At 35.7% G+C, this 14,202-nt stretch overlaps 2 protein-coding genes across 11 annotated transcripts in view; one reads left to right on the forward strand and one right to left on the reverse strand.

Annotated features, from left to right (window-relative positions):
• PCM1 (pericentriolar material 1) overlaps positions 1-14,202 on the reverse strand; it is an 80,007-nt gene that overhangs the window by 49,449 nt on the left and 16,356 nt on the right. The window contains exons 4-5 of the mRNA XM_046939859.1: positions 7,993-8,128; positions 1,635-6,647 (exon numbers count right to left, since the gene is read on the reverse strand). The gene's annotated coding sequence lies outside the window, so the exon portion shown is untranslated. The remainder of the gene's footprint in view (positions 1-1,634; positions 6,648-7,992; positions 8,129-14,202) is intronic.
• Positions 1-14,202, forward strand: part of FGL1A (fibrinogen like 1A) — a 29,767-nt gene that overhangs the window by 10,776 nt on the left and 4,789 nt on the right. For 8 of the 10 annotated variants that reach the window (NM_001277819.2, XM_046940159.1, XM_046940163.1 and 5 more), the window contains 6 exons: positions 698-773; positions 4,932-5,112; positions 7,932-8,091; positions 8,630-8,727; positions 9,877-9,965; positions 10,533-10,720. In NM_001277819.2, the coding sequence (NP_001264748.1) occupies positions 708-773; positions 4,932-5,112; positions 7,932-8,091; positions 8,630-8,727; positions 9,877-9,965; positions 10,533-10,720 (782 nt within the window). In that variant the 5' untranslated portion in view covers positions 698-707. Of the gene's footprint in view, positions 1-697; positions 774-4,879; positions 5,113-7,931; positions 8,092-8,629; positions 8,728-9,876; positions 9,966-10,532; positions 10,721-14,202 lie in introns of all 10 variants that reach the window. The other 2 variants (XM_046940164.1, XM_040698996.2) reach the window with 1 other exon arrangement.

The following is a 14,202-nucleotide window of genomic DNA, read 5'->3' on the forward strand; positions in this document are numbered from 1 at the left end:
CAATTTACATTAGCTAATGTTTGCAAAGCAGTCAGATAGGATGGTGTTTTTTAATCATATGAAATAAATCTTCATATGAAGTAGTAGGATTTAAAATGCAGTGGGTCATACAGTACGAAATATACATAGCTATCAGTTGACAGATGTCATCCTTGTCACCACTAGAATAGAAGCTGCTAACTATTACATTATTTCCCCCAAATTATTCTGTGATAGAAAAATTACTTCCATCCTTTCCTGGTACACAGAAGTTGCATAAGACATTTTCCTTACTTCAAGGGCAACCAATTAAATTCAGATTTTAAATACTTAAATGTAAGAGAGGCTTTTCTCCTAATTTTAAAAGAGCAACAAAGAACACTGTCCTGGTTTTTAGAGTATTTTAAAGGGCATTTTGTTTTTGTCTTGTTTCATAGTAATTTGTGTCTTTTTGTAACCTTCAATAATTGTCCTGAAACACGCAGAGACCTCTGATACATAATAGCCTAAAAGGGTAGTTTCTGTTTTCACTGTTTTAAGTTGTGTTGGTCACACTATTTACACATTGTAACAAAGCATAAACATACACTGTACTTGTAAAATATAGGGATATAATTATAGGTTAATTAGATTATTTCCAGTAACATTCAAAGCTATAAAGTGTAAATATTTAGCTTTAATGCTCACATTGACTACTATTTCCCTTGTTCCTTCACAGCTTTGAAAGAATGAAGATTTTGATAGTGATTGATTTTCTCCTTGCAGCTAGCCTGACATCTGCCACTAGGAGCTCTGTAAGTTCTACTCATTGTGTTTAGACTTCCTTCTAAATACTTCATACCTTGTTCCCTGTAGTACTTAGAATGCATCTCAACTAAATTTGATGGCAGAACCTTTGATTAAAAAGATCATAATACAAAACAAATCTGAAGAACTGGTGAAATAGCCTCAGTATTCAATGGAAACAAGTTTCTGATAAGAAAAGCAAAAATGGGTACACAAATATACAACAGGGCATAAATAATTAGGCAAGAGCATCAAATAAAGTGATCTGGTTTGTTTGTTACTAGAACTAGTAAGGAACAGGAGGCAGTGGAATTCCTTCACTAAGAAGATATCACAATGCATTAACACAAATGCCGTAAAAAAAAAAATACTGAAAGCAGTCGTTCCATTCAGTGGTCATGATAACTCAAAATAACACCTTTAGTTTTGAGCGTTATACCCACAGACAGGAAAACTCAGGAATTGTTAACATGTAATGAGCTTGGTGGCTGTAGTAGTAGCATACTGATACAAAGAACAAGTATTTCTACTCTTTTCTATCTGATTGACTTGCCATACAACTTCTCATCAAAAAAGATCCACAGCTTTACATTCTCTTTTGCTCCTATACAAGTGGGATAACTTACACTGAGAAACAACAATTGTAGCTCCTTTACTTCTATCTCCCAAAACCTTTTACTCCTTCTACATCACCAGCAGAAATATTAAAACACACTTATTCCACCAAAATACTTGTAACCTCCCTGTAACACTACAACGTAATGGAAAGTACGCTGATAATAGCAGAGTAGCAAAGTCTTTGGCTATAGCAAATAAAGACAAGCCCAAATACAGAAATAAAGGAAAAAGAAGGAAACAAAGCTTCTTACCATCAGAAGGCCTCAGATACGTAGCAATCTCCAGCAAGATTCCCTTATCCCCCACCCACCCCTAAATGAGGTCTGGGAAGGGGTGGAACCTGGCTCCACTCAGGCACATTGTATGCACCTGAGCTCCCCTGGTTTGGCCCTGCCTTCCCACCAGGTGCTCAATCACTGCTTCAGGCCAAGACAGCATTTCTGTAACAGTCACTAATCCTGGGTGACTAATATATTGGGTGTCCTACCTACTTTGATATTCAGATCCTAACTGTCAGAGAATGTGGGGATTGTTGATACAAAATTACCCATGAAAGTGATTGCTGAACTTAGAACTGGGTGAGTGTAAATGTTTGTGACATGTTGTAGCAGAAATATAAAGTCACAGCTTGAAAGAGTGATAGAACTCCTGGTAGGAAGGCAGGGCCAACCCAGGGGAGCAAGGATCAACCCCTTCCCAGACCTCATTTAAGGGCTGGCAGTGGAGGCAAGGGTATCTTGTTAGTAATCTTTGTCTTCCTGAGGTCTTCTGAGGTAAGCTGTCTGTCTATGATTGCTATATTATGCTTATCCTAACTTGTTGCAGCCTAGGATTTTGTTATTCTATTATTATTGTTGTGTTTTCTATCACTTTATAGCGCTCCATTTACCCTGTCTTATGGAAGCTTTTTGTTTGCCTAACTGGCTCTGCAGGGACAGAATAGGAAGCATCTGCCTCTGTAATCATCTTCACTTACCAACTGAAGAAACTTGCTGTGTTTTATAGAAGATTATTGAGAAAGAGGCATTACTATGAAGTACACTTGCTTTATTTTGATTTTTCAGTCAGAATGTTATAGGCAGTCATTGACAGTAATTAAGAATTGGGAACATTCCAAAATTCATCTCTAAAAATTCACGGTCCAATATCATTAAGAGATTTTTTAAGCTCGTTTAGAGTCTAAAAATAGAGGACAAAAACACTTCAAGTGAAGTTCTTGTGTTTTCATAGTTTTTATAAGTTATTCCATCTCATACTATCAGTTTTAATGAGAGGACTCTAGCTGCTAAGTATTTCACGCAACCATGACATAAAATGAAGATTATGAATACACATTAGTAGTTAAAGTATGGGACTGCATGTCCCCAAGCAGAGCTGTCAGCAACTGTTAGGTAATTGCTTCTCAACATGTAGTGCGAACAGTTGCTTCACTGAAACAGAACAATTTATCTTCAGTTTGTTTTCAGACAGTGGGCTCTGCTGTCTCCTGGAGACCATCACAATCACATTCACATTCACACTTATAAAATATTTCACTGCTGTAACAGTTTTAATTAAATCCATATCTAGCAGAAGGAATAGCAGCAAGTTATAGCCTGTTACAGGCATTTTATAGTGGTACATGACGTAGTGTCACACTGAAGGTAGATTCTAAAAGATTTTTAAGGGAGTAATCTTAAATAAGATGGGGCTCTTGGGATTTTAGGTCACTAGATTATTTTTTTTAAATTCCTTCCAAAAACTTTGTCACTTAGTATATTGTGTCTCTCACTTTACAACTCCTCCTTGTGGTTAAGCATTTTAATGGCTTCTCAGGATGCAGTAGCAAGCAGTTGGAGCCTGCAGGCAAATTTGCTGTCAAAGCTGGTTAGTATGGGCAGCTCAGCTGCAGAGAGGTAGCCAAACTGCCTTGTCCTGCCATCTGTATATACCCTGGTCTTTTATTCTACCATATATATTAGTTTGCAGTTTAGCAAGCATGTGATAATATTCAGCAATACTTACAGCAGAGGCCTATACTCAGGATCATTCTGTAGAGTCAGCATGCATGAGCAACACACTTTTTCTACAAGACTGAGTATTACAGTCAAATGGAACATGATGGCTTTGAACCGTTTTAGTAAAACAATGGACGTACATTCTTTTATCTTCGAATATTTTATTGAAATTTTTCAAGTTAATTTTGTAAATTGAAAGTGAACTGCATCCTAGTATTCAAAAAAAAAAAAAAAACCAAAAAACAACACCCAAATTATCTTAGACATAAGCAACACATTTATATCAGAAATAACATCATAATAATGGCAGTTTATGTGTATGTTTCATGACAGTAATAGAAGTTCCCCTGATTTTTAACTAGTGCCACAAATAAATTATGAGAAAATTCCACATGAATTCAAAATAAAATGCAGTTTCTTATCAATACTGTTAGCTAATTCACACTCTATTCTTGGAGTTGTAGAGAATTACTAATGGTACTGCAGGGAAATATCCAACCAGAACTGTGTTTCCACTGCACAGAAATGTGCAGAATTGTATCAGATTTTCAGACAGAAGGAAAAAAAATCACAGCAGCAAGAAAGTGGATGTGGCTCTGGGCAGCCCGGCCTAGTGGTTGGTGACCAAGAACATAGCAGGGGGGCTGAAACTTGGCGACCATTGTGGTTCTTTTCAACGCAGGCCATTCTATGGTTCTACGAAACATATTGGTGATAGTGTTTGTAGAAAACAAATGAAGCCTGAGCATGATGCAAATGGAAATATACTGATGCCAGTGGATATAAGTATGCTACTTCAGATTTACCTGTTCCTTAAGCGTGATAGGGCAGTGTTCTAACATATCAGCTCTTCCATAGGGATGGCAGTTGTTATGGGCCTACATCCTTAGCTCATGTGATTAGAAGGTACCACCATATCAGAGTTGCAACATCTTCCCTACTCTTGCATGGCAAAATTAGGTGTACAAGTCACAGCACAATACTGACCTTAAACTTTAAGCTGTTATTTTTCATGCATATATTTGCAGTTTCTTAGGGGCTATTTATTTTAGCAAGCCAAAAGAGCTCTAAATTTTACAGTATTTATGTCAGCGATCTTAAGATTCTTATTGTAAGAAGGGTATAACCTAAAAGCATTTAAAAATGAACAATAAAGTTGAAAAAGTATAAATGTGAATTTGTTTTAAACTGGGAATTTTAGAATCTTAACAATGTTAGCAGCATTCCTTTCTGGATAGTAAGTATCTGTAGATGATGATTTGATAGAGAGTAAGTGATCATTACAATAGGCTCAGGTCTGTAGCATACTGAGTCCCATCTGCATGTTTCCAGTGAGAACTGGTAGCAGAACCACTAAAGAGAAGTTCTCTATGGCTGAACACTCTAGAATACCAAATCAGTTCAAATAGAGGTAAAAGTTGGGGTGAAAGTCAACATAGGGTCTGTAGGGAATTGTGGAAAAATACTTTATTCATATTAGATTTTATTTTCTTTTTCAGATGTTAAACTTGACAAAAAAAATGTTTTATAATAAGATGTTTTCCTCTCTAGGATCTACAGAACTGTTTTCAAGAGCAGATACAACTTCAGGCCCAGGTGAGACTTCTGGAACATCGTGTGAAACAGCAGCAGTTAAAAATTATACAGCTTTTAGAGAAGAAAGAGATACAGTACAGAGACAGAGGAGATGAAAACAGTGTCATTGACTTGGGAGGAAAAAGACAGTATTCAGGTTAGAAATAAAGCTATTCATTTCCGTTCACTGTAGTGATACCCAGAAGCTTTAGCACAATCAGGCCCATTCACGTATTGTCTTACAACTCACAGAAAATTGTTTGTTTCAAGCACAGTGTTCATCTCTTACCTAGGCCTGCTGTCCTGGGGAAAATCTGTTAATCTCACGATATAAATGAAATAAGGATTGAAGAGGTTTAATAATTTATTAATAGTGCATAATTAAAAAAAACAATCATAATTTAGAATCATTATCAGCAATGCAACAGAAAAAAGACAATAACAATAACAGGCATTTACAGAATGTTAGTAATCTATTACAGATTTTTAAATCTAACAATTTTTAAACATCCCTTAACTCATAACAAGAAGTACTAACACACAGGATTTAGAACTGTTGGTCAATCTCAGTTCACATTTACACATTCTTAGGGTTGCAGGCACACACTTGCTCTTGCAGAGGTGGGTAATTCATACCTCCTCTGGAAGTGCAGGTTCCCCAGTTCACACACACCTCCTGGAGATGGAAATCTGAGTGCAATAGTTTGTGTACCATCTGCTGCCTGAAGTCTGCTAATCCATGTTTCAGTGAGAAAACATCCTAGAAGTACACATACAAACATCTGAAGTCTAAGATCCTGCTTATTGTACCCCATATTGTCAATTCAGTAGCCTGCAGGTAGGCTTTGTGTGGTGTTCACTGGGAAGGATTAGGTTTGGAGGTAAGTTTTGATCTTGGCAGAGCAACTATTAGAAGTGCGAAATCTGGTTTAACTGGTCAGTTATCTAGGTCTCTTACCCTCATCTATACACATTTGCATACTTCAAGCTGACTCATTTTTCTCAGAAGTAATCTGGTAGTTTCCTGGTTGTTTAATCAGCTTTATGGTCATTTTCAGAAGATTTCATTCCTTGCAATTTACTATTTAGCATTATCAGTTTAGAGGCAATCATTGTCTCAGAAAAGATACTGTACTCACACACAGTGTACGCTCACATCTCTATCATGTCAGCTGTTGTTACCTTCCTTGTGTTACCAAGATGGAAGTTGCATAGATAACTTAACATCTATGATAATGCAGAAGGCTGTACTTGCTACAAACAGCTATACCTTTAAAGTGGCCTAGAAAATCCACATTTTAATTTCTATTTATTTGAAATGAAATATCATGATGGAATTATATTACACAGGAGGTGTATACATGACCTACTCTGTTGGTTTTTTGGATAGATTTTAAGATAATTTTTTTTGACCAGATAGCCCCAAAGGATTTGGGGGGTTCTAGTTGTCCTGTGCTCACGAGTCTAAACTTCTAAGATATTCAATACATTGGTTTGAATATAATTATAAACTGAATATAATTTTTGCTTCTGGAAGAAAATACGACATATAAGAAAGCATCACATAATAAAGCACCATTGAAGTAAAATTAAAAGCTTTCGTAAGTCTGACTTTGAATTTTATCTATATATTTATTTACATACTCAGCATCCTCGAAGACTCTTTTGTTATTATGGCTGACTTCTTTGTTACTGGAAAAAAAAAATTAAAAACACATTTAGCTGAAAGGTCTTTTAAGTGTATTCTTCAGTTTTCTTTAAATGTGATTCTGGATAACAGATCTAAGTCATTTCTAGTTTCTGTTGATTATTTTTTCCACTTTCCTAGTATCTTGGTAAATGCTTTCCCTTGTTGATGCTGCATTATTTCATTCAGGCTGCTGTAACATTTTAAGGTCAATAGTTCTGGATAGTTTGGAGCTATACAGTGAGAGAAGAATTCCACAGTAAATACACTTGCTTAAAATTAAAATACACTTAAGTATTTTGGTAACCTACCAAGAAAATAATGGACACAAGAAAAGTTATTTTCTGTAATGCAGTCAAAACGGTCTCTGCAAAGACATCTTAGTTGTTATTTAAATAATATTTTTTGTTGTAACTTGTCCAAACCCTGGCATAGCTATTTGTTTTCATTATAAGCTGTTTATATTTTCTATGTCTAATCTTCACTGATGCTTTCACTGAGAAGAAATATTGTAGTTCATAAAGTTCCAAACTAGTCTGGAAGTTCAGCCAATACGTTCTTAAAGAATTCAAGGAAAATCTTACAGTTAATCAGATTCACTTCTGCCAGGAAAAACAGAAATGTTGAAAACTATACTACTTTCCTGTGTGACTGCTTGATGGTAGATTACATATAAACAAATAACTCCTTTCATTTCTTAACTCCTTGAGGGAAAAGAGATAAGATGGTATGATTACAGTACTGTTGTCATTTCAGAGCTCGTGAAAATATGATTTACACAGCGATCAGTCCTTGAAACCAATGCAGACCAGACTGAAAAAATGGTATCAAGCCAAAAGTAACATTTTAGACATACATAACATAATTTCTGTAGGAGAGAATTCTGTACATATTTGGACCTGTGTGGTACAAGGGACAACAGTACTAGGTCCAGTAATTGTTTCTTTTTTCTAAAACTGGTAATTCCATACTCTCATATTTGACAATTCTCTTGTGGTTCTACATCCAGAAAGTCCACATCTTTGTTTCTGAAGACAGAGTAGCTTATATGTAGGGAAACTATGATTGTAACAGGATTCTAGTGTGGATTATACCATTGTAAATTAGAAGTGGCACCACCTAAACCAAAGGAATTAAGGTCATAAAAATGTATTTGTAGAGGTATTTGCCATTAGCTTTTTTCCTATGTGCCTCTTACTTGGTATGATTTGATTTCCTTTATTGACTTTTCTGGTTTTGCTATTAAGTATAGAACTAAGAACTGTGTTCACTGGATGTTTTGTGAACAGACTGTGCAGAAATCTACAATGATGGCCACAAGAAAAGTGGATTTTATAAGATGAAACCTACCCAGAGTCCTAATGAATTCCTGGCCTTCTGTGACATGTCTGAAGGGGGTGGTTGGACTGTTTTTCAGAGACGTTCTGATGGCAGCCAGGATTTCAATAGGTAGGTACTAGACTTGGTCATTAAAATTAGAAACAAACTGGAGAAACAAAAAACCAGAAGGAGATAAGTTATTTATTAACTTCAGAATTATATGGCTCTATCACAGACTGCCTGTATGATCCAGATCAACTCTTAGGTTAAGTTATCGAAGTATTTAAGATCTAATTTTTTAAACTTTTTTTCTAACATCGGTCTTGTTGGACTTGGTGAGTATGCAGAGCGTAAAATAGGTAGCAGAAGGCTAATAAGATGATCAAGGGCTGGAGCACTTGTCCTGTGAGGACAGGTAATGGCTTGTTCAGCCTTGAGGAGGGATGGCTTCAGTAGAACCTAAAAGCAGACTGTCTGTGTCTAGAAGGAGATCACTAAGGACTGAGTTATTTGAGAGATTGTTGAGGAAAATAGGCTCCTCACAACGGTGTCCTAAAGTTTCCTTTCAGCTCGAATTATTCTGTGGTCTGTGATTGTATGACAAAATAAATACCCAAACAAATTTATTTTTTTTATTACTAAATTAGTCATTTATACTCATCTACAGAGACTGGACTGACTATGAAGAAGGCTTTGGAAATTTTGTTTTGACTAATGGTGAATATTGGCTTGGAAATAAGAACCTTCATTACTTGACTAATCAAGGTAAGATTTGTATTGTGATAAGTTTTCTATTATTTCTGTTCCTTTTCTCTTTCCAGGCCATTTTATTGTTAGTGTGAATCCTGAGTTGTGTTGTTAGACTGTACAAACTTCAGTTAAAAAAACCTAAAATATATATTTTTCTAACAAAAGCTTGAAAGCTCTCATTGGGTCAATTGAAAGCAGGAAGACCCTTCAAAACAGGGAACAGTAGACAGAAACATACCTTAAAACAATTGTCTCTACCCATTTCGCAGTCAGAATGAGTAACAGTTTTGGTGTAGTATGCTGTACCAATTCATTTAGTCAGGACTTTACATCACTGCATAGTGTATTATGTGAAGGTAAATCTAGGCTTGTCATCTTGATTAGGCTAATCTTGAAAAGCTATTTCCATTTTTCTAATAGTTACTCAATCTACAATAACTTTTGCTTTCCTATAGAGTGCTGTATATGCAGAAGTTACCTATTGACTTAGCCAGCTAATATGCATGGAGATTGCTGCTGTGATTTCTTTACTGTTACTGCAGAGTAAAGGTAGCTCAGGTCTGTTCAAAATTGTTGCAAATTATACCTATCTATAATTTATATTGCAGCATAGATAAAGGCTTTGGGACTCATGAAGGTCAGTATGGTGGGAGGTGTGTATGTGTGTATACATACATACACACATTTCTACTTCTACTGATATATATAGGACCGAATTCTCAGGTCTTGTAAATGGACATAGCTGCTAGAATCGGTGAACTCTGAAGATTTACACCAGCATGTGATCCTGGTTTAACTCTTATTTTCAGAGTGTAGAATTGCTGTTTTCTTAGGTGTATACATATTTATTGATTCTCACTCTCCTTTCGTAACTATTTCAAACACCTTAATAAAATGAAGTCCATAGGGCCTTTTTTTGTTTACATGCCAGAATCTATATTGGAATAAACTTAAAATTTTCTAAGATGAATCATGTGAATAAAGAAAAATGTAGCAAGATGTGCTTTAAAAGGCATAAAGAATTCAAAGAATATAATGACGATATAGATAAGACTTATGCTAAAAATCTAATTAGTATTTTAATGTTCTACTATGATACTCTGCTCTGAGAAGTAGCAAGATAGGCTAGTTTTACAGAAATATTTTCTATTGTTATTTCTTAAGGAAACTATACTTTAAGAATTGATCTAAGTGATTTTGAAGGAGAACGGCGTTATGCACAATATACAAGATTTGGAGTTGCAGATGAAGAGGTAAGAAAATATTTAATAATAACTGGAGGTTTTAAAGAAAATGTCACTTCTATAAACAGTCAATAAACATACATGTGCCTTTATTTTCATAAAGTTTTATGCTGAACCTTGTTAACAAGTATTTTTTCTTACAAATGGTTGGCATTTTCAAATATGTCATAATAGTGGTGTATATGGATGTACTGATTTCATACCTCATAGAATTTGTATGAATCATTAGTTTTAGCAGTTATGGATACAAGCAATTTTTCAATTGTTATTGTTATTATCAGCAATAATGGTGCATAATTTCTCAATACGTACCCTAAGCCAACTAATAGCTTTTTTGTTATTTCTATATAAAATTATTGATTTTTTTTTTTTTTTTTTTTTTTTTTTACCCCTGGTAAGCATATATATATTTCTTTATTCACTAGTACACAGTGTTTGAGTGGCAAGACACTCCTGGGCATATAAATAGTAGCAAATGGAACAGGTTAGTTTCTTTGTGGATTCACTCCCTGACATGCTAAAGGTTAGAGACATATTGGATTACTTTATTTTTTCCTTCTTCACAATTTTCATTAGCACTCCTATCAGATGAGCTGTGGTGAATACTCTGGTACAGCTGGTGATTCCCTAACTGGGGGATTTCATCCTGAAGTAAAATGGTGGGCTGATCATTGCGGAATGAAATTCAGTACTAGAGACAGGGACAATGACAACTATGAAGGCAACTGTGCTGAAGAGGAAAAGGCTGGCTGGTGGTTTAACAGGTATTTTGATTTTTATATCTGCATTGTCTTGCTACTTCACATGTATTTGTACAATAATAGTATCTGCTAGAAGATAAGCAGGCATAATTTATTACATTTGGAATCTGTCCTTGACCCCTAGCAGAGATTTCAGTGCTGTTAGGACCAAGATTCACTTACTGCCCTGGCTAAGCTTATCTGTGAAATGGTATCTGTCATAGGCTTCGGTCATTTCTGTTATCAGACATTAAGAAGTAGACAATTCTGTCCCTTTAAGGTAACTAGCATTTACATAAATAGGTCATGCAGACGTCTTCCTGTTGTACTTCATTCTTGTATTTCTCTTGTGTTTCACTAGACCAGATGTGGCAGTACTGCTGAATATCTGATGAGTTAAGCTAGTGCTGGGTTAACAACCCATAGATTTCTATCTCAGTTCACAGCATTTCATTCTTGTTATTCCTTCTATATCAAGATGGGAATGTGCTCACTCAATTTGTCAGTGCACATGACTGGACTGAGAGGAAAATAATTTTAAATAGGGTTCATTAAAAGAAATTTAAAACCTTACCTACCTATACAATAGCAGTTATAAAAGGAAGAGGAAAACTGATAATGTTAGCACCATATATACAGGCAGCTCTGTTGTTTCACATACTTCATATACTAAGTATAGACATGAACAGAAATGATGCGATATATCTGGGTAATAGACCGCTCTAAAATACAGCTCAGAAAAGCACACTACTCTCTAATTCTGATCTCAGTTCACTGGGCAAGAGCTGCCAGGCTGAATCAACTCCATTGTTTCTCTCTCTGTCATCCTTTGTTCCTGTTTTTTAACTCCTTATTTTCCAAATTCTTTTTCCATAAGTTGTCTGTGACCAGCTTAGCTGATATGAAGTAGCTCCTAGCTCAGTGTTTCACAACTAACAGTTTTAATACATTTCAGCAGTGGTAGGTTGTCAGAGTGTTGAGGCGTACAGAAAATATTCACGTGTAGACAAATGTTCTTGCAGTTTCTGTGAAAGATGAGATATAAAAAAAGGGAAAATAAATAGTGGGAGATACTTTTCCCATGAAATCTGAACTTTTGTAGATTTAGAGGAATGTCTACACCTTGATTAGTATAAAACTGTGATACCACAACATGTGATTTATTAACAGTGAATAATCACTCACTTAAATGACATTGTTTTTGTCTTTTAAAAACTTAATTTTTTTAATACTGGATTGGCCTGTACAGAAGAATGATCTCTCTGCAAAAGTAGCTCTACAGCAGAACTTGACAGTTATTAATACCTTGTAGTTGGTGCTACATAACTACTAAAGATAGCTGACTCCTACCAGGCTAGTTCCTATTATGGATGTGTATCAGACATTGTTAAAGTGACAGTCCACCTGGATAATGAAAATCAGTTAGTAGTAGTATTATTCCACTGTCTTGCTAATGACTTTGTTAAGCTTAATAGAAAACTGAAAGCTGCAAAATATTAGAGAATTGTAGTATCCTGAAATCCTGGCAGGCCTAAAGAAAAGAGAGCACTCAGAACACAAGTATGTCATGCACAGATTAGGAAATATAGAAGAAATTAGTGCTCTTGGCTGGTTTGTATAGGAGCTCCCAGCTCTGAAGGAATTTTTCATAGCTAGCTCTATACTATCTAGCCTAATGAAATATAGAAACGCTCAGCTAATATCAATACCAAGGGATGTGATGCAAGTGAGGCATAGAAAATAGCTCAGATCTCTTGCTCCAGCTCTGCATTTGTTATCGTGGACTCCTGCAGAAGAATGCTCTCTCTGCACTTGTTTGAAAGCAGACATTTTCAGCTTGGAATCAAGTCCACTGTGCCAGGTTCTCTCTGGTACTACACTTGGTTCATAAGCTTTCCTCCTTCCAGGGTAATGCAAAGATCAGTAGGTTTAGAGCTGCCAAGTAAGAGCTAACAAGCCCATGTGGACATGAGCTTATTCTCTCTCCAGCATTCCCAGTATTAGCTGCAGAATGCATGGATGACCACAGTAGATTTGGCAGACATCAAGCTGGAGCCACAAGTCTCAGTCAGACTTTGTGTCTCAGCAACCTTCTGCAGACAGCATAGCTACATTCATGTAGGGCTGTGCTGGAGTCAATAAGTCCAGGCAGAATTTAAATCATTCTTCAGGGAACAAACTCATTTATCTATATCTGTCACAAAGTTAATATATAACTCAGATAAAATGTCAATGGATAATTGAGATTGGCTGTACTTTTGAAACTATCGCTGTAGGGTTTTTTGGCTTTAAAAACTAGCCTGTTGGAAAGAAAGGAGGAACTCACGCTAATTTAGGCTAACTTTAAGGTGACTGTTGACTTGTTGCTTCAGAAAATCACATCAGTAGTCATATGCCAACTGTTTTTTCAGTATGGCCAGTTCCTTTAGCCTGCCTCCAGTCCGTTACAGAATATATTTTTGTATTAGTGCCTCCCAGCACTATAAGGGTTGTTATGGGCTCATGTTACTGCTGATAAAATCAACTTCTGACTGTTTCCATCAAAAGAAGTAAAAGAGGATTTATTGATTACAATTATTCTAACAAACTCAGTTTTGATTCAAAGTGTTTAAACAAAGTGCTGTCTCAGTGCAGAATCTGTATGGCTCAAAAGACTGTTAGCTCTGATACAAGTTCATCATTATCAAAACCAAAGTCACTTTTGATATCTGCAATTTATAAGCTTTCAACGTGTTTTTTAACAAAATTAATTTTAAATTATAAACAGTGAATAAGCATTCATGTGAATTTTCCTGTGAGACTTTCATCACTCTCTCTATTTCATTTCTCAAAAACTGTTGTTATTAAAGCATAAGCAAAGCCAGTGGGAGTAAGATTTGCCAGTAAAAATATCCATAAGTTTCATTTGGACTGTTTTGTCTTAATGTTTTCTGAAGTCTGCTTTTGAAATACACTGTGGTGTTGTTAATATCTGGTTGTCAGACACTTATGACAAAATTCTGAATTGGCAGATAAGTAAAGCAGTCTTATTGCAGTGTGCTGCAGAAGAAACAAACACTTTGCTCTCCATATGGTGACATAAGTCTAAACTTACTACTTTCTTGTAGAAACCAAACGAGTATCAGGGTTGTGCTGGTAGCTAGTTAAGCCTTTGGGGTTTTGCTAGGTTAGTTTTGTTTTCAGTTTGCTTAACAACCTGTAACAGCATTTCTGTTTCAGTATGTTAAACAGCCAGAAAGAATGTAGTTAGTTCAGTCAAATAAAATACCAGTTCTGATGATCCATGGAAGTGGTATATATCTCTTAAACTAGCTGTGAGATGTAATCTATTTTTAAATAGAAATCAACAGTTGGACAGACAAACTGATAGTGGTATTCGTGTTTTGCCATGTAGCACACTATATGGGTAACTGTATAACATCAGAAGGGCTGCTCCAGAACAATAAAAAGCAGCACAGTATTTCTTTTCCTTAATTTGATTCCCTTTTTGCTTGTTGTAGGCTCTG

Source organism: Gallus gallus, chromosome 4 (genome assembly GCF_016699485.2).
Source record: "Gallus gallus isolate bGalGal1 chromosome 4, bGalGal1.mat.broiler.GRCg7b, whole genome shotgun sequence".
NCBI classification, from domain to species: domain Eukaryota; kingdom Metazoa; phylum Chordata; class Aves; order Galliformes; family Phasianidae; genus Gallus; species Gallus gallus.